General features: G+C 48.9%; 1 protein-coding gene across 1 annotated transcript in view; it reads left to right on the top strand.

Moving 5' to 3' along the window:
• Nucleotides 1-22,352, top strand: part of Synj2 (synaptojanin 2) — a 56,061-nt gene extending 33,709 nt beyond the window's left edge. The window contains 14 exon segments of the mRNA XM_013024537.1: nucleotides 580-772; nucleotides 3,332-3,490; nucleotides 5,524-5,680; nucleotides 8,609-8,726; nucleotides 9,857-10,059; nucleotides 10,062-10,074; nucleotides 10,164-10,242; nucleotides 10,765-10,933; nucleotides 11,686-11,853; nucleotides 14,972-15,106; nucleotides 16,872-16,984; nucleotides 17,972-18,080; nucleotides 19,552-19,736; nucleotides 21,592-22,352. Of these exon segments, the coding sequence (XP_012879991.1) occupies nucleotides 580-772; nucleotides 3,332-3,490; nucleotides 5,524-5,680; nucleotides 8,609-8,726; nucleotides 9,857-10,059; nucleotides 10,062-10,074; nucleotides 10,164-10,242; nucleotides 10,765-10,933; nucleotides 11,686-11,853; nucleotides 14,972-15,106; nucleotides 16,872-16,984; nucleotides 17,972-18,080; nucleotides 19,552-19,736; nucleotides 21,592-22,323 (2,533 nt within the window). The 3' untranslated portion in view covers nucleotides 22,324-22,352.
• Nucleotides 22,353-22,560: the final 208 nt, after the last annotated feature.

Genomic DNA, 22,560 nt, shown 5'->3' with positions numbered 1-22,560 from the left:
TCAAGTGGTAGAGCGCTCGCCTTGAGCTGAAGAGCTGAGGGACAAGCGCCCAGGCCCAGAGTTCAAGCCCCACAACCGCCAAAAAAAAAAAAAAACCCACAAAGAAGTGTGCATTGCAGGAAAGTCAGCTTGAGACCACCTCTTGGACCAACCCAAATAGCTGCCTCTGAGCTCTCAAAACATGTGGCTGGCTGGATGGCCCCTCCCATCCATCCAGGAGCACTGTATGGGGCGGGCTGGGCCACAGGCTTGTGACTGCTAGGGCAGACATAGCGGCAGTGTGTGCAGCTTCATGGGGTACTTAAGAATCCTTCCCAAGGAGGGAGGCCCTGGTGAAGAGCACTGTGCACCCCCATGAGGCAGCACTTAGCAGCGAGGGGAAGCAGCCTTCTGGCCAGGCAGACAATAATAGCCATGCTGGTCACCGTGATGCTGGCCTCAGAGGATGAGACTGAGCAGGGCCTAGGGCTCTGGGCCCAGGGCTCAGCGCACCGGCCTGGTGCTGCTGCTGGCCTCCCTGGGGCAGGACGGTTTGCACTTGTCTGTGGCCAACAGAAGGTTCGTGTTCTTCTGTTGCAGGGACGTGGCCATTGACACAGTGAAGACCGGCATGGGGGGAAAGGCTGGGAACAAGGGCGCCGTGGGCATCCGCTTCCAGTTCCACAGCAGCAGCTTCTGCTTCATCTGCAGCCATCTGACGGCCGGGCAGTCGCAAGTGAAGGAGAGGAATGAAGACTACCGGGAGATCACGCACAAGCTCTCCTTCCCTGCAGTGAGTGGGGCCTCCCGGCACCCTTCTGCCATCAGGAGCAAGATTCAAGAACCATAACCAGGGCTGGGAAGGTGGCTCAGTGGTAGAGCGCTTGCCTTGCACTCATGAGGCCCTGGGTTCGATTCCTCAGCACCACATAAGCAAAAAAGAAAAAAGCCGGAAGTGGCGCTGTGGCTCAAGTGGTAGAGCGCTAGCCTTAAGCTGAAGAGCTGAGGGACAGCACCCAGGCCCAGAGTTCAGGCCCCACTACCAGATCCAAAAAAAAAAAAAAAAAAGAACCATAACCACAGGGAGGGGCCCTGTCACCAGGGGCTCCGGGGCTGGGGGAGGGGAGGCATGGCGGCATGCCTGGGGACCCCAGGGGTGCACAGAGCCCAGCTCTCCCATGTGCTGGCCCCTCCTCTTCTCCCTTCTTGGAGGTTCTTAGGTGCCCCTGCCTTGCTTAGGTACATTTCCCTGGTTCTCTAATTCAGATGATAGAATGGGGAGCGAAATGAGTATGTCTGTGTCTGGCTCAAGAGTTTGTGAAGAACATTTACATCCAAGCACTATAAGATTTCATTTTCTTGGAGGAGGGATATATATCTTGGGGAGGTACAATCTTCACACATACCTCTGTTGCTCAGCTAAGAACTTTTCCTTTCACATCAGCCAATCATGACTAAGAGCCTGCATTTCCTGTCGCCACTACCACTGGCTGCAGTGCAGGCCAGACTGCCCTCTAGTGGCAGCCCAGAGGTTTCCATGTTGAAGCCATTAGACTGTATTTTCACATTTAGATTTTAACGTCCTCCCCATGCAAAGAGGATGCTCTGGTCACATTCAGCCTGGGATGGATGGCCAGGTCCCATCTCTTCTCTAAAGGGAGGTCAGACATGTCCTGTCCTGGCCAGAGTCTTCTGGCCTCGAAGGAAGGCTAGCTGGGCCCTGGACACCAGCGTCTTAGGCGATGGATCTGTTCTGTTCCCTGTGGGAACAAAGTCTGTGGACTGGGCTACCAAGTCTGCAAGGCAAAAACAAAAACAGCCAGGCGCCGGTGGCTCATGCCTGTCATCCTAGCTACTCAGGAGGCTGAGATCTGAGGATCATGTTTCAAAGCCAGCAGGAAAGGCCGTGAGACTCTTATTTCCAATAAACCATCAGAAAACCGGAAGCTGAGCTGAGCTGAGGGACAGTATCCAATCCCAGAGTTCAAGCCCCACGACCGACATAGAAACCCCCAAAACCTCTTTAGTTTTTCATGACAAGTCCTGATCCTTTCTACTATTTCTTGAGTTAAAAGAATAAACAAGAAAAGGAACCTGAAAATTTTAAATTCCTGTGTGTAGTTAAAAACAAAATCTAACTCTTTTGGTCAAAAAGTACTACATTGAAATGTTATACTTGGAGTACACCCCTAAATAATTAAAAAAATTATAATATGCCCCCCAAATAACAAAAGCATTGAGGATATCTCTGTTAATTCTCTATTCTGCTGATGTCCAGTGCAAGGGGAAATATCACATAGTGAGGAAACAAATGAATTTTGGAGCTGGGTTCAGATCTCTGTCTCTCTCTCTCTCTGTCTCTGTCTCTCTCTCTATCTCTCTGTCTCTCTCTCTATCTCTATCTCTCTTTCTTTCCCTCTCCCTCTCTCCTCCCTGCCTCGCCATCTGTGCCATCTGTGTCAGTACTGAGGCTTGAACTCATGGCCTGGGGAAAGCTGTCCCTTAGCTTTTTGGCTCAAGGCTGACACTAGAGTGTCACTTGAGCTACACCTCCATTAGGGAGTTGGGTGATTAATTGGAGAACTTTCCTGCCCAGGCTGGCTTTGAACCTCAACCTTCAGCCTTAGCTTCCTGAATAGCTAAGATTTTAGCCAGGAGCCACTGGCAGCTGCTATCATTGGAATCAGGGAAGCGCTCCCCAGATCTGAGCTCCAGGCAGCCAGGCTGGGTTGGGAGGAGGCCGTCACAGGGCATAAGCTCAGGGAAGTCTCGGTATTATGAGCGTTTTCCCACCTGGCTTTCCTAACACAGAACACTTCAGTACCTGGTGCCTACATGTTGGGATGTAGCTAAGAAACAGAGCCCCGCCTGGTTGTTGGGGTCGGGATTGTGTCGGAAATGGCAGACTAAATGTCAGTAGTTATACTTCCCATTAGAGTTAGAGTGCTGTGTCCAAACTATTCAGGAACCATTATTTAAGCGAGACATAATGGAAAGCCTAAAAGAAGCAGCTTAAGAAAGACACTGTTTAGCCGGGCGCTGGTGGCTCACGCCTGTAATCCTAGCTACTCAGGAGGCTGAGATCTGAGGATCAAGGTTCAAAGCCAGCCCGGGCAGGAGAGACCGTGAGACTCCTATCTCCAATAAACCACCAGAAAACCGGAAGTGGTGCTGTAGCTCAAGTGGTAGAGCGCTCGCCTTGAGCTGAAGAGCTGAGGGACAGCGCCCAGGCCCAGAGTTCAAGCCCCATGACCAACCAAAAAAAAAAAAAAAAAGAAGAAAGGAAGACCCCTCCCCTCCCATCTGCCAAACTCCATGGGCTGGAATGACTGTGGTTTTCTTTGCAACTTAGGGGAGAAACATTTTTTCTCATGATTACGTGTTTTGGTGTGGTGATTTCAACTATCGCATAGATCTTACTTATGAAGAAGTCTTCTATTTTGTTAAACGCCAAGACTGGAAGAAACTTCTGGAATTTGATCAACTACAGCTACAGAAATCAAGTGGAAAAGTAAGTTGTGCTTGCTCTGATGTGGGACGAATATGGAATATAGTTCCAATATGGAATGATTTCTCCTGTGTTTATGAGTGTTCACCAAATTTTCACAAGTGGATTGATGTTTCTGATACTGTAGAAAACTGCAGGACTTCTAAAGTTAGGGAAACAACAGTGTACACACACACTCACACCACACACGCACACGCGCACACATACATACACAAACAGCAGTGTGTACACACACACACACCTCTCCTATTGGCTAACCATATGTGGGGTCCATGTGTCTTCTCTGGGCTGGATCAGCCATCAGGGTAGAGATCAGCTGAGAGCATTCAACCCAGCAGGGGGAGCCAAGAGCACCCCAGAACTTGTGTCCTTCCCTTTATGCCTTTGGACACCCTGACTCTGCTGGGTCCACTGGTAAAAGGCTGTTTTACATTAGACTCAGAGATGCCTGCGGGTGGTGGGGATTTTGGAGTCAGATGAGGGGTGAGTACTGATGAATGAACCTACCCTACTCCTTCTCACACCTGCTCAGTAGCCAGACAAACCACTGATAGCAACTCAAACAACCACCTGTGATACTTGGGATTTGAATATTACTCATTCTGCTTTGGTGATATCTCTATTTCTTGTTGGTGAAAACACTAACAAATTCCAATAGTATATAATACTATATTATGTACCACTGTATATAATAACTTGCATACCAATTTGTGCCCTATACCATTTCGTTTTCATTATTTTTTGGATTAAGTAGTCGTACAAAGACAGTGCCACATCACAAAGCGGTTTATGAATAGGATGCATCTTCATCAGTGTTGCCTCTTCAACGTTCTCACCTGCCTGCAGCCCACTCCTTCCCTTACTTTCTTAATTTCGTGGAAAATACAGTGAATTCTTGACTGCATTCTCCCCCACCCCCATTCATTCGTCAGCCTCTCAGCCCTTGGCCCCATTTCCCCTTTTGGATGTACCCGTTCCCTAGCATTGATTTTGTTGGGTTTGACCTAGTCTTTCTAAAAGATTATACTACTTGAGCTCTCCATAGAGTCTATTATACTTCACTTAATTCACTTGTAACCACTTGCATACCACCCAATGTGCTTACTTATAGATTTATGAAGGTAGCCATGCAACCTGTTTATACCCATTTTATGGTCAAGGAAGACTGAAAGTAAAGTCAAATTGCTTACCCCGCTGACAGGGCAGGTATCACAGGCAATAGTTTGGTCCCAAACTGTCCAAGGTTTCCATCCATGGCCCCTATGCAGGTTCCTAGGGGAGCCTCAGGCTTAGGCATAAGTTTCAACTATGGAATCTGTGCTTCTAGATCATTCCAGCAGCCTTCAGATGTCCCCAATTATCCTCTCTTCCAGTGGCTACTGTTACTTATGTCAATGTCTGTTAGACTCCTAGATGGCTGGGCCAAGACAGGGAGGTGCATCGAAATGCCATTGCCTTTGAGAGTGGGGCCGGTTATATCTGGGGAGAGGGAAATTAAGGAGTCTCTGCGAGTAAGACCCTGCTCGTCCTTGGAGGTTTGCTCTGCCTTTGCACCTCCCAGTGCCTGCTAGGGCACAGATGGCCGAGAGTGGACGAGTGGACTATACTAGACTTCCCGAAAAATGTCTTTCTTCCTTCTTCCTACCAATAGTGTCACCCCTAGCCAGATCCAGGGTTAAACAGACACAAACTTGGCTTCCACTCTAAGCTTCTGTGGGCTCAGTCTATAAGTACTCACTGCCTTGTTGGGTCCGAGTTAGGTGCTGTGTGGGCCTGGGAATCCCCAGCTGAGCTCTTCTCTGTCCCCCCGGGGGAGGAGGTGACAGCCAGCAGTGGGGAATGCAGGAGGGACGTGCATTGGCAGGGCATGTCTGTCAGCCAGAGGAGTGAACGTGCTAACTGGAAGGCAGTTATGCCTAGTAGAAGACATACCTGCAAATGTAACATAGGCTGTGCTACTTTTTAGAACACTCTGGAATACGCCTTTTATTTTTTCTTCAGGTGACCTATGTCTTTTTTCTTTCCCCTCCCCATAGATTTTTAAAGACTTTCATGAAGGAGCCATTAATTTTGCACCCACCTACAAGTATGACGTTGGCTCTGCCGCCTATGACACAAGCGATAAGTGTCGCACCCCGGCCTGGACAGACAGGGTGCTGTGGTGGAGGAAGAAGCGACCCTTCGATAAAACGGGTGAGCGCACGGGGCCACCCCAGACCAGGTATCAGGGGCAGTCAGCCACCCAGCCCGAGCGCTGCGTGTAAATCACATCACAGAATGACATTCTGACATTGGATAAGTGCAATAGGTGCCAAGGCCTTCAGAAGCTGCCGTGTGGGGACCCTCCCCCCACCCCCCGCTCTGGCCGCAATCTGGACTGTGACATGTAAATGTGCCAATGCTGCTCTCCCCACCCACGCCACTCGCTGTGTGCCCACCCCACTCTCTGCTGATTGTTGGAGGAGGAAAGAGGAGCAACTATTGGGGTGCTTCTCCTCCATTCTCATGTCCACTCAGATGCCTGATGTAGTCTTGAACTCTGGGCCTGGGCGTTGCCCCTCAGCTCTTCTGTTCAAGGCGTGCACTCTACCACTTGAGCCACAGCCCCACTTCCGGTTTTCTGGTGATAAGAGTCTCATGGACTTTGCTCAGGCTGGCTTTGTACCGTGATCCTCAGATCTCAGCCTCCTGACTAGCTAGGATTACAAGCGTGAGCCACCAGTACCCAACTTTGATCTAGCCTATTTTTGTTCAACTAAACTCTTACCTACTTAAAGACCCAGTTCCAAATTCAACATGCACCAGACACAGGAAGAATTTTTTTATATTTTTTTATTTTTATTTTTTTTTGGGTCCGGTCATGGGCCTGAACTCTGGGCCTGGGCACTGTCCCTCAGCTCTTTAGCTCAAGGCTAACGCTCTACCACTTGAGCCACAGCGCCACTTCCGGCTTTTTTTCCTGCTTATGTGGTGCTGAGGAATCGAACCCAGGGCCTCATGCATGCAAGGCAAGCGCTCTACCACTGAGCCACCTTCCCAGCCCATAATTTTTTTTATTCTAAACATATTTTTTTATTGTGAAAATACTGTACAGAGGGGTTACAATTACATGGGCAAGATAATGAGTACATTTCTTATCAAGCATTGTACCCTCCTCCTTTGTTTCCCCTACTCATCCCTTCCCATCCTCCTCCCGTCCCCCCAACCAAAGTTGTAAAGTTCTTTTTTTGACATAACGACTTGTACATCTCATTGTTGCAATGGGTCCTCCTATGTCCCTGTTTTAACGATTTGTTTTTTTCCCTTCCCCTCTACAAACTATACCAACATCATATACAGTGTAAGCAGGGGTTATACTGTGGGGGAGGGACATACAAAGCACCAAAGAAATCATCTTATAAATATGTTAGAAACAATTACATGAAAGATCTTTCTCTCTTTTTTTTTTGTCAGTCGTGGGGCTTGAACTGTAGGCCTGGGCGCTGTCCCTGAGCAATTCAGCTCAAGGCTCATGCTCTACCACTTGAGCCATAGCGCCACTTCCAGTTTTCTGGTGTTTTTTTTTGTTTGTTTGTTTGTTTTTTGGGGGGTCTGGTTGTGGGGCTTAAGCCACAGTGCCACTTCCAGCTTTTTTTTTCTTTTTTCTTATGTGGTGCTGAGGAATCGAACCCAGGGCCTCTGGCATGCAAGGCAAGTGCTCTACCACTGAGCCACCTTCCCAGCCCTTTTTTTTTTAATTGTGATTAAGTGATTACATAATTTCCCAAATTTCACATTATTGTGGGATAGTGATGCTTAGTTAAAGTCACAAACACGTTCTAACTTTCCTGGAGCAAATTGTCTATCACAGTCTATAACATATAACGGTGTACACATATACACCATACATGTGATCAGCAGCATGGGGTTATTTAGTAGTAGTTCGACCAGATGAGTGGAAGTTCTTTGTTTCTTAAGTCCTGTTAATTTTGTCCTATCACCTAACATTTTGGATTTAACATCCACTTATCAGGGAGACCATGTACCATTTGTCTTTTTGTTCTTGGCTTACCTCGCTCAACATGATTTCTTCTAGCTCCATCCATTTCCCTGCAAATGTCATTATTTTGTCCTTTCTAATGGCTGCATAATATTCCATTGTGTATAGATACCACAATTTTTGGATCCATTCATCTGTGGTGGGGCATCTGGGTTGTTTCCATATCCTAGCTATTGTGAACAGTGCTGCAATAAACATGGAGGTGCATGTGTCCTTGTATATTGGTTACAGGAAGAATTTTTAAATCAGTGAATTCTCTCTCTCTCTCTCTTTCTCTCCATATATACATATATATACATATATATATATATGTATATGTATTTTTTTTTTGGCCATGGGGCTTGAACTCTGGGCCTGAGCACTGTCCCTCAGCTCTTCAGCTCAAGGCTAGTGCTCTACCACTTGAGCTATAGTGCCACTTCCAGTTCTTTGGTGGTTTTATTGGAGATAAGAGTTTCATGGACTTTACTGCCCGGGCTGGCTTTGAACCTTGATCCTCAGATCTCAGCCTCCTGAGTAGCTAGGATTACAGGCATGAGCCACCGGCGCCTGGCTTTGTCAGTGTGTATTTTGAATGGTTATTGCTACCCAGTGGGAAGTGAAGTTTATTAAACTTGGAACTTCTGTAATCTGGTAGTTCTTCACTGTAGGAGCAATGTCTGCTGAGATCTCAAAACCAGGAGATACATTTGCAGGTGAAAAAGAGAAACTTTTCCTTGAGAGGAGTCTGAGAACACCTTCATGGCTCCAGGCCATGGGGTGAGGGGGGCAGGCAGAAGAGTCTGACTTCATGGACTCTGCCGTGTCTCCATGCAGTGGCTACAGGGGATCCACTACTGCTGGGGTCCTCTGGAAACCTAGAAAACTGACAGGACGCCCCAGCCCAGCCCACTCTTAGCCTGCCGTAGGGAAGGGAGACCATCAGGTCATTATTACTGTGGGCACTGACAGACCTCAAAGCAGTCCATGCCCAGGTTCAGGTTCAGGAGAGTGAGCCTGAGCCATGAGGTACTTGGTGACAGATCTCTGTCTGCTGCCGATATTTATAATTACATCCATGTATGATTTTGTTCCGTGAGCAGCTGGAGAATTCAACCTCCTAGACAATGATCTAGATGGCAGCACCCAAGTCAGGCACACATGGTCTCCTGGTACCCTCAGGTACTATGGCCGCTCGGAGCTGCAGGCGTCTGACCACAGGTAAGATCCTGCGGGGTCAGGCAGTGCCCCCTCCTTCCCGCAGGCAGCCTCATGTCGTGTGTGTGTGTGTGTGTGTGTGTGTGTGTAAAATACACAGTACAGAAGAAAGAGGAGGAGCAAAAAATCTGTGCATCCAGCACTACTTAGTACTTGTTAGCATTTTGTCGTTGCTCCATATAGTCAACCGCATCATGTGTGAGAATTTCAGTTTCAGAGCTGCAGTGGCGTTGGTATAGATCTGGCTTACTGGTTTGTGACCCATGGAATTAGCCCATTCACCTATCGGTGAAGCATTTCATTTGCATTTCCCTGCTGGGAATGCCATAGGATGTTTACATATTGGATTCAGGGCTGTTCATGCTCTGAGTGGCTGGTATGTCCCTGGGTACCAACACAGGAGGGAAGGGACCACAGGCGGCAGGCAGGTGGTGTCTGGAATCAGCCTATGGAATAACTCCTGAGAGATGTCAGGGTAAGGATGGCATCTCTGCTTTGTGAAAGCAGCAGGAATTGGCACCAGTGGCTCATACATGTCACCCTAGCTACTCAGGAGGGTCACAGTTTGAAGCCTGCCCGGGCAAGAATACCTGTGAGATTTTTTTTTTTTTGTCAGTTGTGGGGCTTGAACTGTGGGCCTGAGTGCTGTCCCTCAGCTCTTCAGCTCAAGGTAAACGCTCTACCACTTGAGCTACAGCACCACTTCTGGTTTTCTGGTTGTTTATTGGAGATAAGAGTTTCACGGACTTGCTTGCCTGGGCTGGCTTTGAACTGCGATCCTTAGATCTCAGCCTCCTGAGTAGCTAGGATTACAGGTGTGAGCCACTGGCCCCCGGCCCGTGAGATTTTTATCTCCATTAAACACCAAAAACCACAAGAAGAGCTGTGGCTCAAGTGGTAGAGTGCCAACCTTGAGTGAAAAAGCTAAGGGAGTTGAAGTTCTGGTATCTGCACCAAAGGGGCAGGGGGCGGGGAGAGCTATAACTAAGACTTGGGAAAGACAGAATCTAAAGCTCAGGCTTACAGGTGGACATGACATCTTCCAGAAGTGTGGTGGTGCAGGGCGGGTGGAGGCTGCGTGTGATGCTGCCGAGGTAACAGTGCTCTGCTCCCTCCCTTTCTGTCTGATGCAGACCCGTGTTGGCCATCGTGGAGGTGGAAGTGCAGGAAGTCGACGTGGGTGCCCGGGAGAGGGTTTTCCAGGAAGTATCCTCTTTCCAGGGTCCTCTGGATGCCACCGTGGTGGTAAACCTACAGTCACCAACCCTAGAAGAGAAAAACGAGTTTCCCGAGGACCTGCGCACTGAGCTCATGCAGACCTTGGGGAGTTACGGGACGACGTTCTGGTCAGGTAACCTCCATCTCTCGGATGTGGGGACCCATGAGCACCCCGCCCAGTCCCGGCTCTGGCGCTGACTCTGCCAATCCCCTATATTCCAGAATCAACCAAGGGCAGATGCTTGTGACCTTTGCCGACAGCCACTCAGCTCTCAATGTCCTGGACGTGGATGGTATGAAGGTAAGTGAAGCGTGTTCACCGATGGAGGAGGGCTGACTGATTTCCACATTTATGTGGCCCTGTCTTCTCTTCCCCTCTGGGCCTGGTTACCCCCCAAGATGTCTGTGTATAGCCACTACATAGGGGAGGACCTGGGATCCTTCAGCTGGGTCTCAGGTATCTTGGGACAGTTGCAGGGGCCTGGCGTGTGGCTCCCGCTAAGTTCCTGGCACATCGTTGTACATGCCTAATGCAGAAGCCTTTCCGTCCTTCCCCTGAGCTCCTGAGTTTTAGAGCATGCATCTCCTAGGTGGTTCCATTCTGACAAAATCTTGGTTTTAAATTCTCATGGAATGAAAAGCTGGTGATGGTAGCTCAGCGTCTATTTACCCTAAATGTGTAGGAGAGCCATGCTGAACATGTCTGGGTCTCAATCTGGGCTTTTCTTGGCAAGAGGCAGAGATTGATTGGCCTTGGCACCTCATGTGACCAAAGGAAGCTGTCGTGACTCTTGTTCGCCTCTCTTGCTGTCCGTCCTCCCAGGTGAAAGGCAGAGTGGTGAAGATTCGGCCGAAGACCAAGGACTGGCTGAAAGGCTTGCGAGAGGAGCTCACTCGGAAACGGGACAGCATGGCCGCTGTGTCCCCCACTGCCAACTCCTGTTTGCTGGAGGAAAACTTTGATTTCACCAGCTTGGACTATGACTTAGAAGGTTAGTGACCCGCGGGGAGAGGGAGAGGCAGGTAAGCCGTTCCTTCAGCAACAGGCAGGTGACGTCCAAGATCCTTCCTCAAACCCCACCTCACAGAGGTTAGGACACTGCAGCATGGCTGGTACATCTGTGGTGGGTGTGTTCCTGTGTGGGGAGATGGGGGAGGGGGGAGTGGAGCGCTATATGGGCTGGCATTACTGGTGGCTCTGAGGCTATCCGGGCTGCAGACACGGGTGGAGGTGGGGACTGTCCCCAGAGACAAGGCTCACATGGCTCCTGGGAGATGGCTTCCAGCATCCTTATGCTTGTTGCTTTTGCTTCCCCGTGACCAAATGCCTCCATCAACCATGGAAGAATTGTTCCAGAGCCTGCACTCCATTGTCCTTGGCTGCCTGTGAGGCAGAGCATCCTGGTGGTGGGACACGTGACAGAAGTCACTCGCCCCATGGCAGACAGGAACCAGACAGAACACGGCCATGCTGGCCCTTTGGGCTATCTCCTTTCCCTGCTTTATTCCGTTTGCTCTCCTAGCCTATGAGATGAGCCATCCACATTCAGGGAGGGTCTCCTCCTGATTTAGTCTCTCCTGGGATGCCTCACAGTGCTCCACAGGGATGTGTACTCCCCTTCTGTGCCTCCCAATCTGATCAGAACTAGCCAGCGCCAGCCCAGGCAGGCCTCTTGGATGAAAGGCTGGGCTGCTGTGTCCGAATGAAGTGTTTTCCCCAAACTGTGATTATTCTGCTTCCTAGGGGATGTCCTAGAAGATGACGACGACTATTTGGTGGATGAGCTCCGGCAGCCTGTGGTCTCAGACAGTGAGCTGGGCAGTGACGAGCCCCCGGATAACCATGGCTCCGTGGCGCCTGTCAGCAAGTCACCTGCACTGAGGAAGAAGAAGCAACATCCAACGTACAAAGGTAGCTCACCCCTCCTTTTCTCAGGAGGGGTGGGTCTCAGCGCCAGTCCAGCCTGGGGGCATGGGAGGATAGAACTGGGCTCTGGGGGGAATCCAACCTCCACCCTCTGATTTCCTAGGTTTTCATCTCTTACAACTTGTACACTTGGAACACACCAGATTTCACATCATCATGTTTCCTTTGTGTATGAAAGTAGCCACAGTTCTCCACTGGTTTTACATTTGTGACTTTCCCCACCCTCAAAAAAAAAATTTTTTTTTTTTCTGGCCAAGTGCTATTGGTTCATACCTATAATCCTAGCTACTCAGGAGGCTGAAATCTGAGGATCGGCATTTGAAGCCATCCTAGGCAGGAAAGTCCATGAGATTCTTATCTACAATTGACCACCAAGAAAGTCAGAGGTGGAGCAGTAGGGCACTAACCTTGAGCAAAAATGTTCAAAGACAGGGTCCAGGTCCTGAGTTCAAGGCTCATAACCAATGGAAACATTTTTCTGATTCAACCTCTTAAGAAATATCAATATCTATGTCTGGATTATATTATTATATTTGATACAGTCATACAGTAGCATAATATAATTTTATTTCATTTATTTTATTTTTTGTCAGTTGTGGTGCTTGAACTCTGGGCCTGGGCACTGTCCCAAGGCTAGCATTCTACCACTTGAGCCACAGCACCACTTCTGGACTTTTCTGTTTTTTATGTGGTGCTGAGGAATTGAACCCAGGGCCTTATGCGTACCAGGCAAGCACTCTACCACTAAACTACCTTCCCAGTCCCCATAATGTCATTTTAGAATTAAGAGGAACTAAATGGTCATGTGGACTGAAATATATGCCATGCACCAGTGGCTCACGCTTGTAATCCTAGCTACTCAGGAGGCTGAGATCTGAGATTGAAGTTCGAAGCCAGCCTGAGAAGAAAGTTGGTGAGACCCTTATCTCTAATTTACCATTAGAAAACCAGAAATGGTGCTATGACTCAAAGTGGTAGAGCACTAGCCTTAAGAGGAAAAAAGTCAGGGACAATGCTCAGGCCCTATACATAGATAGATAGACAGATAGACAGACAGACAGACAGACAGACAGACAGAAAGATAGATAGATAGATAGATAGATAGATAGATAGATAGATAGATAGATAGATAGATAGATAGATAGATAGATAGAGGTTTTTGTTTGTATATAGAGATAGACATAGGTATAGATACATATGTATATATCTTTATATGGTTTTGTATATGTGTTTACGTATATGTATATATAGTTATATATCCCTGAACCAAATGATAGTGATTCTTTCAAATAAATTTAACTTTCTTTTTAAGTTTTATTTTTAAGTAGTATACAAAGGGATTTCAATTGAACACGTCATCTAGATCAGTGTCACCCTTCCATCACTCACCTCTATCTTCTCCAATCCTGTCCATCCCTTCAAGTTACATAGTTCAACTTTTATATGAGGTACATTGACTATAATGACTGTTCAGATAAGTTTTAAAACTTTTGAGAACCAGGTGTTGATGGCTCACTCCTGTAATCATGACTATGCAAGAGACGGAGATCTGATGATTGTGGTCCAAAACCAGCCCAGGCAGGAAAGTCTGTGAGACTCAGCTTCAATTATCCAGCAAAAAGCCATAAGTAGAAGTGTGGCTCAAGTGAAAGCATCAGCCTTGAATGAAAAAGCCAAGGGATAGCACTCAGGTTGTGAGTTTAAGCCTCCTTCCCCCTATACAACAAAAAACAAAACTCATGAATACTTCATGGCTGGAGGGAAGGCAGTTTGTATTTGAGCATCACACACATGCTGACAGTGTTCCATCCTAAAATGCCCAAACTGCCTCTCCTTGAGGGTTATTGTGTCCCCAGTGGAAGGCAGCTTTTTCAGGAGGTGCAGGAGCTTAGCTGTGTGTCAGAACACTGGAGCTGGGGCTGGGAGCAGAGAACAGGCTAAACGGGCCTGAAGGTGCTTCCAGGGAGAAGGATGCCTGGCTAGGACAGACACCACGATACCATGTCCCTTGGGCCAATCAGACGGACCAGTAGCTTGTCTCTCTTGAGCCATCAGGAGTAGTGGACCTTACAGGTGGCTGAGCCCATCACGGAGATTTGGATCTGGCAGGGATGAGGTGATACCTTGGAAATGCGGCATTTCGTGAAGCTCCTAACCAGGTCTGTGGTTGTGGCCTTAGTCAGTGTGTGGAGGGTTCCGTGCAGGTCTGCAGTCGTGGCCTTAGTCAGCATGTGGAGGGGTCCAGGCAGATCTGCGGTCGTGGCCTCAGTCAGCATGTGGAGGGGTCTGTGCAGCTTGTGGCAGCGGCTCCGGCCTTGGTCTGGAAGCGGCAGTAGGCGGCATGTGCACTTCAGAGAAGAAGGTGGCCTTTTCTGCAGGGGTGACCATCTTCCAGGTGGCCTCTGGAAGCCAGAGCAGGCGAAGTGCGAGTGCTCATCTGAATGAAGAAATGGGTAGACGTGGGCATCCAGAGGGCCCCTCGGGCTGCGGGGTGTCCGCAGATGTGGGCTGAGCTGCCGGAGTTGGGCATGGGAGGTCTGAGCCAAGATGACGTGAGAAAGGGCTGTGCCAGGTCCCGGGGGAGATCGCGCGTGTCCCGGGTGTCTGCGTCCTCACAAGAGCAGCTCCTCCTTGGCCCCCGGGGGCTGCACGGGACCAGTCCCTGAGGCGGGCCGTGGGAAGGGGCTGGCAGAGGCTTGATGTGTTTAGAATTTCAGGATGGCAGGGAAGGGAGCATCTCCTGTTTCTAACACGGGGGTCATGTTTTAGAGTAGTGAACAGACGCCATGTCTTCCCTGAGGTTGGAGAATCTCTAGGGGTGCCGGTTTCCCACTGTCTCCTCTGCTTTGTGTGGGCTCTGGCTGATTAGACCAGAAGGAACACCTACTCTTTATTCAAGGATGGCAGTCTCTCTCAAGGCTGGCAAACACACCGTGTCCCCAGCTCAGTGACTGTTCCGAGCAGGCACTGGGTGTCCTCTGCTCCGGTGGAGAGCGGTGGGGTCCCGAGTGGCTCCCCAGCCATCTACCCACTCTGGTCAGCGCCCTGACTAACCGTCCCGTTTGGAAAACACCATGTTTCTCATCCCTGCCGTGTCCTTCAGACGATGCTGACCTGGCGGAGCTAAAGCAGGAGCTGGAAGCCATGGGGGATTTCTGCCACCGTTCTACAAGCAGGTCTCTGTCCGTCCCCAATAGGTCCCGGCCACCTCACCCACCGCAGAGACCCCCCCCTCCAAGTAAGACTTCGCTTGCTTTGGGCTTGCCACCATGCCTGCTGGGAATAACCGCGCACCTCCAGCTGCTGAAAACATGACTCTAAACCCACTTCCCACCGCTGAGTCACCCCCATGCCTTTCCCCACCTTGGACTCTCTTGGTCTAAATCCAGGGCACATCTGGTCACAGAAGTCATTGGGTTTCTCCTGGCACATGAAGTGAGACCTTTGGGGAGCTCTGTGTATCGTATAGCTCTGCCTTCGCTTCCTCCTCTTTTCAGTCTGCAACCTTTAGAGTGGAAAATTGAGCTGGGCATGGTGGCGTACATCTGTAATACCTCTAGAGGCAGAGGCAGGAAGATCAGAAGTTCAAGGCCAGTCTGGGGTACATAGCAAAATCTAAAAGGAAAAGTAGAGCGGAAAGAGAGTTTTGCAGTACTGTGAGGGAACTCTCTAGCTTTTCAGCACTGGATGCTTGCTTCTCCGCTGGCTGCCCAGGCCTCCGTTTGCTCAGTAGGGGTCTGACACCTACACCGCTAACGTGCATGCCTCTAGGCACGACCTCGGCCTCCTGTCCTGCTGTCCCTGGCATGCCTGAAGGTTGGAATAAACCCTGCCTGAGTCTCACAGGATAATGGTTTTCTTCTGGCTCTTCAGAGAATGCTTTTCCCACCAAGCTTGCCTTACTAATCTCAAAGTAAAGTGTGACATGCTTTTGATCTGTGTACTTCTTCCTCCAAAACCATGACAGTCAGACATGAACTTTCTGAAGCTGTTTCTTTCAGAATTGAGTTCAGGATTATTGCTGTCATAATAATCCCTTGCACACCAGAAATGCAGAACTCTCAAAGCCAATTTTTTGCTTTTTGTAGGTCATAACTCAAAAAAGCAAAATAAGATATAATAAATGAAAATAACACAAAAATAAAATTCACAAGCCAGACACGGTAGCACATGCCTTCTCCATACTTGGGAAGTAGAAGCTGGAGGATTGAGTTTGGGGCTAAGCGAGACTCCTTCAGAAGTAAACAAAAGTTTTAAAAAGAAAATGTATAAATCATGGGTTTCTTACAGAAGTTTATAGAGAACTATAAACATTTAAATTTAAATTTACATGACTACCTGTTAATAATAGTTAACAAGAAGGCTTCTCCCTTTTCCAGTTATGTATATGTATATCTATACACAATTTAAAAAAAATGGTTTCAAACAAAATTGGTATTCGTTTTGTTTGGTTGTTTGTCTTTACTAAATGTGTCTTATTTTCTGTGTCATAAAATATTTTAAAATGCAACTTGTTGCAGACTGTCAGCATAGTTGATTTCTCTGATTTATAGGACTTCAGACATTTGAAAACTTGGTTCTAATAATAGTTGTATGTTTTAGCCACTTAAAAATCAAAAATTTTAAAGCAGATTAGAATTCTCCATAGTATTAGATTTAAAATGACATCCAAACCTTGCTTCTTCAGAGAAGCTGCATAATAGGTCAAGCTTTAGAGAATCTAAAGACAAAATCTGGGGGAAGGGGGCAGTGTCAGCTCTGGAGACTAAACCAGGACCACCTTCATGCCACGCAAGGGCTTTACCTCTGCATACCCCAGCCTCAGCCTCCCAGTGGAAACTCTGGAGGTTCCCGTAGCTCTGACCTGTGGGTCAGTGCCATGGGTACCACGTGAGCACGCACACCTCACTGTCCCTCCTCCGGCCTTCTTCCAGCTAGCTGGCAACTTGTGCCAACTCTCAGGCTGACTTTCTGCCTTTGTTCTTTTTTTTTTTTTTTTACAGCTGGTTTAATGGTGAAAAAGTCAGCCTCTGATGCATCCATCTCCTCCGGCACCCACGGGCAGTATTCCATCTTGCAGACAGCTAAACTTCTGCCCGGAGCACCTCAGCAACCAGTGAGTTCTTCCATTTTAGCATCCTGCTTCCAGCAAAGTGCTCAGGCTCTCAAACGCAGTGGACTGTCCCTAGGCCCATAGGATTTGTCTTTTCAACAGTGGTGCAGTCCATGACTTGAGTCCTCTCCCTGCCCATCTCCTTAACTTGCTACAACTCCTTTACTCCTTTGTAGGCTGTAACATGCATGCATGTGTGTGTGTGCATGTGTGTGTATGAGGCACACATTTCCAGTCCCTCCTGTGTCTCATGAATCTTGCCTTTGCTTTTGGTCTATAGAACATTGGTTGGTAGAAGGGAAAAAAGGAGAAATTGAGATTGCTTTGGCCATTCTAGTCGAAATGGCTAAAGAGAGGCCCACAGGACCTGGGTAATGAGTTAGAGCAGCGCAGCAGGAGGCCACACTAAGAAGATCAGGTCACAGGGGTGGCAGAGGGAGCGTCCAGGACCCTCTACCTCTCGTGGAAGGGTAGGCGACAGGTGGAGGTGAAGGAGGTGAAGCTGTCTGGGACGCTGTCCACCACCTGGAGAGCTGGGCTGGGCAGGTACTTTGGGTCACGGCACGTGTAGGGGTGAACCAGATGCCAGTGCGTCTGTGATGAGGACAGGCCTCTGGTGGCCAGGAGAAAACACACTTTTAGGAAGCTGTGTACCTGGAAGATGGTGTACTCAGGAAGGCCATGAAGATGTGGCCTCCTCCGCTCTTTTATCTGGTTATTGAAAAGATGAAAGATTGTTTGCCCTCATGACTGGCAAAGGCCATTAGCTCTGACCATTAGTGCTTTTCTTCTTGAAATGTGTTTCCATCCTACAGAGAAATTAATGGCAGGGAGTGGTTTCTGTTTTCAAATCGCCGTCCGATGGGGCTCTGCATGGCTCACGCCCATGTATAGGCTACTTAACACCTGCACAGACCGGCGGGGCATGCGCAGTTTAGGCCTGACACCCACTCAAGTTCATATGCTTCTCTTCCCCATTCTGTCCTCAAGCCCAAAGCTAGGACTGGAATAAGTAAGCCTTACAACGTCAAGCAGATCAAAACCACCAATGCTCAGGAGGCAGAGGCAGCGATCCGGTGTCTCCTGGAAGCCGGTGGAGGTAGGTCTCCTGGCCCACGAGGAGTGGAACGCCCACTTCCTTCTCATCTCTTCTCCCACTGAGGGTAGCCACAAAAAGAAAAGTTGTTTTTTTTTGGTGGGGAGGATACCATTACATAGAAGTATCCTTTAGCAATATTTTATTTGCTTACTTCCATCTATTCTCCATTTAAATTATGTATTCAAAATTCAGTACATTTTATAAAAATCATTGCAAGATTATTAAGCGGTATTTAAGGGAGCTACAAACAATGATTTTTTTTAAAGGTGACCAGTACATGCATGAATTCATTTGTCTTTGTGGAAAGTATATTTGTGGACTGGGCATTGTGGCTCACTCTTACATCCTAGCTACTTGGGAGGCCGAGATCAGAAGGATCACAGTTTGATGCCACCCTAGGCAAAAAAGAAAACAAAAACAGACCATTTTCAGGACCCTATGTCATCTAATAGAATCTGGACATGACGGTGAATGCCTACCATCCTAGCTATTTGGGAAGCAGAAATAGGAAGATCCAGGTCCAGGTTAGACCAGGAGCAAATATGGGCACCAACTCAAAAATTAACTGACACAAAAATGGCTGGGACCATAATTCCAGGAGTAGAACTACTGCCTACCTTGCATTCAAAAGAAAGAACCTGAATTCAAACTCTAGTACTACAAAGAAGAAGCTGCCAACAGATGTAGTCTGCATTTTAGACACAAAATCTACCTCCTACTCTCTGATGAGTGTAGATAAATTCTATATGTCAGAGCAGGACCACTGGAGAGTTTCTCCACTTAACGATGCCATGCTTTAGCAGGAATCTCCCTCCTTCACACACAGTCTCTGGTAACTATCATTTGTTGGTTTTATTCCAGAAGAATCTCTTTTGTTTTTGTTTTTGTTTTTTTTGGGGGGGTCCGGTCGTGAGGCCTGAACTCTGGGCCTGGGCGCTGTCCCTCAGCTCTTCAGCTCAAGGCTAGCACTCTACCACTTGAGCCACAGCACCACTTCCGGCTTTTTGCTTTTTGCTTATGTGGTGCTGAGGAATCAAACCCAGGGCCTCAGGCATGCAAGGCAAGCGCTCTACCACTGAGCCACCTTCCCAGCCCCAGAAGAATCTCTTTTGGAAAGGAGAGAATTATGTTCCTGAAAAGGGCATATGCATTTATAATCACCTAATTTGCTTTTCTTCAGTGTACTTAACCTACTTGGGAATGCTCATATAACATTTAAAGAGGTCATGAATTAGGAGATTGAGAAAGTATAGGATTATACAGCAGAGTTAGTTTTTAAATTTCATTAACAATAGGATTAAAAGTGTGATTGAAATAGCCCTTCTGCCCATCAACTGATAAATGGATAAACAAAATTCGGTGCATCCATCCAATGGTATATTACATAGACATAAAAAGACTCCATCATGGACAGACTTACGAAACTTTAATTGCCATGAACACACGTGAGCCCTGAAATTCTCTATTTCAGGTCCAACAGAAATGCCCAGTTCATCCCTCAGTGCCGCAGCCCTGCGGGACCAAGGATCCCCCAAACCAGATCGCACCCCCGGGAGCACCAAACTGGACACTTCCCAGGGGCTCCTGATCCTACCTCGCCGGCCCGCACCCAAGGTTCCGGTCATCAAGAAGCCAACCTTGAGGAGGACGGGGAAGGTAAGGGACAGCAGAGCAGGGCAAGCTGCTCAAATGACTCACCAGATACAGTGACATCTCGGACTGAGCCATCTAGTCGGATTTGGTTTCTCCATTCAACATCCCATGGCCCTAGCCCCAGCCTAGACCTTGAGGAAAATGGTTTAACAACCACTTTTTCCTTATCTCCCGGCTGGGTCTCAGCTCTGCTGAGCAGGACAAGAACTGCCCTAAAGGGATCGTGTCCCCTGACTGTGGTGAGCCCTCACACAGAACCACAGTGGGGTGCTTTTCCCCCTGGGGGTCCCTTGCTGGCGTTCATGTGTGCTGCGTGCACATGGCTTCACATGTGCAGATGGTATGTGCATTAGGAAACACGGCCTGGTGTCTAGACGAGCCGTCTTCCTCTCTCCCATGCAGCAAGGCCTCCTGGAGGCCCCACAGTTCTTCTCGCCACTTTTCTTGCAGATTGTGTTTTGCTCTCGCTCCCAAGCTTCTCAGCCTTGCTTACTGCTTCAAAGACATGAGTTTGTAAAGACAGTAGCTGCCCAGAGACTGGCACCTATAGACACATCCGGAACTGCCGTTTGATCTCAGTTCTAGGAACGGGCACCTGGTAAACCCTGCCTGAGCACCAGAGTGACTGCCTTCTCTGCCAGCCCTGCGTGAGCGTGGCTGTGCCCGGCCCTCTCCACTGAGCATGCTTCATCTCTTCCTCATTGTGTTTCTGTCCATGCCGGTGCATTGTGGTCTGTCCATTTTCCATGCTTTCTGGCCACATCAACCATTTCCTTCTTCCTCTCCATGCATTTGCCTTGTGTTTGCTTTTAAAAGCCAGGAGCCAAAGTGGATTCATTTTCCCAAGAAGCTGTTCAGGAGTTACTATGGAGAAGGGCTTAAACTTCTAGTTTGGTCTCCAAAGAACCAAAGGAAGCACCGGACAGCGAATGCTTAACTCCGGTAGCCACTTCCTTACAAAAAACAGCTTCATTTCACCAGGCGTCGGTGGCTCATGCCTATAATTCTAGCTACTCAGGAGGGTGAGATCTGAGGATTGCAGTTCAAAGCCAGCCCAGGGAAGGAAAGTTTGTGAGACTTTTACTTCCAGTTAACCACCAGAAAACTGGAAGTGGTGCTGTGGCTCAAGTGGTAGATCACTCTCCTTGAGCTGAAAAGCTCAGGGACAGGGCTCAGGCCCACAGTTGAAGCCCCACGACCAACAACAACAACATTTCATGTGTAACAACAGTCAAAACCTAGAAAGTACTGGGCACCTGTAGCTCATGCCTGTAAATTGTACCTACTCAAGAAGGTAAGATCTGAGGATGGAGGTTCAAAGCCAACCCAAGCAGGAAAGTTCATGAGACACTTATCTTCAGTGAACCACCAAAAAGTTGCAAGTGGAGTGGAGGCACAGGTGGTAGAGGCTAGCCTTGAGCAAAAATCTAAGGGACAGCGCCCAGGCCCTGAGAAAAACCTGGGGAGTGAAGTCCCTGTGGAACATTCCCCCCTCTTCTGTATCAAAATGGAAAAGGTTGCAGGGGAGAGCATCCAGGGGAGAAGGCAGCTTCAGAGGGGTTTCCTCGGAGTGAGGGAAGACCACGACCGTTTCCTGTGGCACAGACAACTTTGTCTCTGGTTTTAAAATCCCCACACACGTTTCCTTGGACGTATTGGGCTGACCTGGATGGTGTGTTTCTGCCATGCTTTCTCATACCTGGTCACATTTCTGGCATCCCAGACATTCTCCCATCCCAATATGGCCAGGATGCCAGCGCAGTCTCTCCTTCTCTGTCTCCTGCTGACCACTGAGCGTTCTGTGTCTCCTCTGCCCCAGGCTGGCTTCTTATTACACTCTTGTCTTGCCTTTTCTCAGCTCCTGTCACCAGAAGAACAGTTTGAGCAGCTGCCTGTCCATTTTACAGTTGGTCCCCCAGACACAAGTCTTGAACCCCCTCCTCCGTCAGCACTCCCTCGAATTCCACCTGTTCCCAAACCGAGAACATTTCAGCCCGGGAAAGGCATCGAGCGGAGGCCCAGCAGTGGACCACCAGCGCCGGAGGAGGTCCCGGCGGCAGGAGCAACCCAGCCACCTTCCGTCGCGGTGCCCAGGGTGCCCCCGCGGAGAAAGAAGTCTGCACCCGCAGCCTTCCACCTGCAGGTCCTGAAGAGCAGCAGCCAACTTCTCCAGGGCCTCACGTGCCACCGGGACGGGGCGGGCAGCTGCCCACCCGGACGCCAGCCGGACGCCAGCCCTCTCTGCACACAAGTGGGCTTTCTTGACCCTTCGTCTGCCACAAGCCCCCACACTGATGGCCCCAGAGACCCAAAGCCAGACGCAGCCTCTCTTCTTGATGAGTATCAGGATCCCTTCTGGAACCTTCTCCACCACCCTAAACTACTGAATAACGAATGGCTTTCCCAGAGCTCTGACCCTCTGGCCTCAGAAGCCAGGAGCGCTGAGAGATCACACAGGGACCCTGCATGTGTGGGGACCCAGGATCTGTCGCTAGACCTTGAGGAAAAAAACTTCCGCCACTGGGCGACCATCAGTAACAAAGACAAGAGGACCACGCTGCAGGTGTTCGACCCCCTGGCAAAAACATGACGCAGCACCCACGCAGCAGACCGGGCCTAAGACACCACACTGCGCATCGCTCACTCATGTGTACTTTACAAAAGTTGTGTCTCTTATTCAATAACGTCACAGTTCAGCCACCAGAAACGTCTTATGTAGGACGTGTGCACTTTAGGTCTGCTCTCAGGGTAAAAGGAAGCCTTCAAGGTTCAGGGTGTGGATTTTAAGGCAAGGAAATCTAGATAAGACCCAGAAAGTTCTGTGCTG

The sequence above is a fragment of the Dipodomys ordii genome, unplaced genomic scaffold (assembly GCF_000151885.1).
Source record: "Dipodomys ordii isolate 6190 unplaced genomic scaffold, Dord_2.0 Scaffold77, whole genome shotgun sequence".
NCBI lineage: Eukaryota > Metazoa > Chordata > Mammalia > Rodentia > Heteromyidae > Dipodomys > Dipodomys ordii.
The sequence above is the reverse complement of the archived record's forward strand: the minus strand, read 5'-3'. Positions and strand labels throughout refer to the sequence as shown.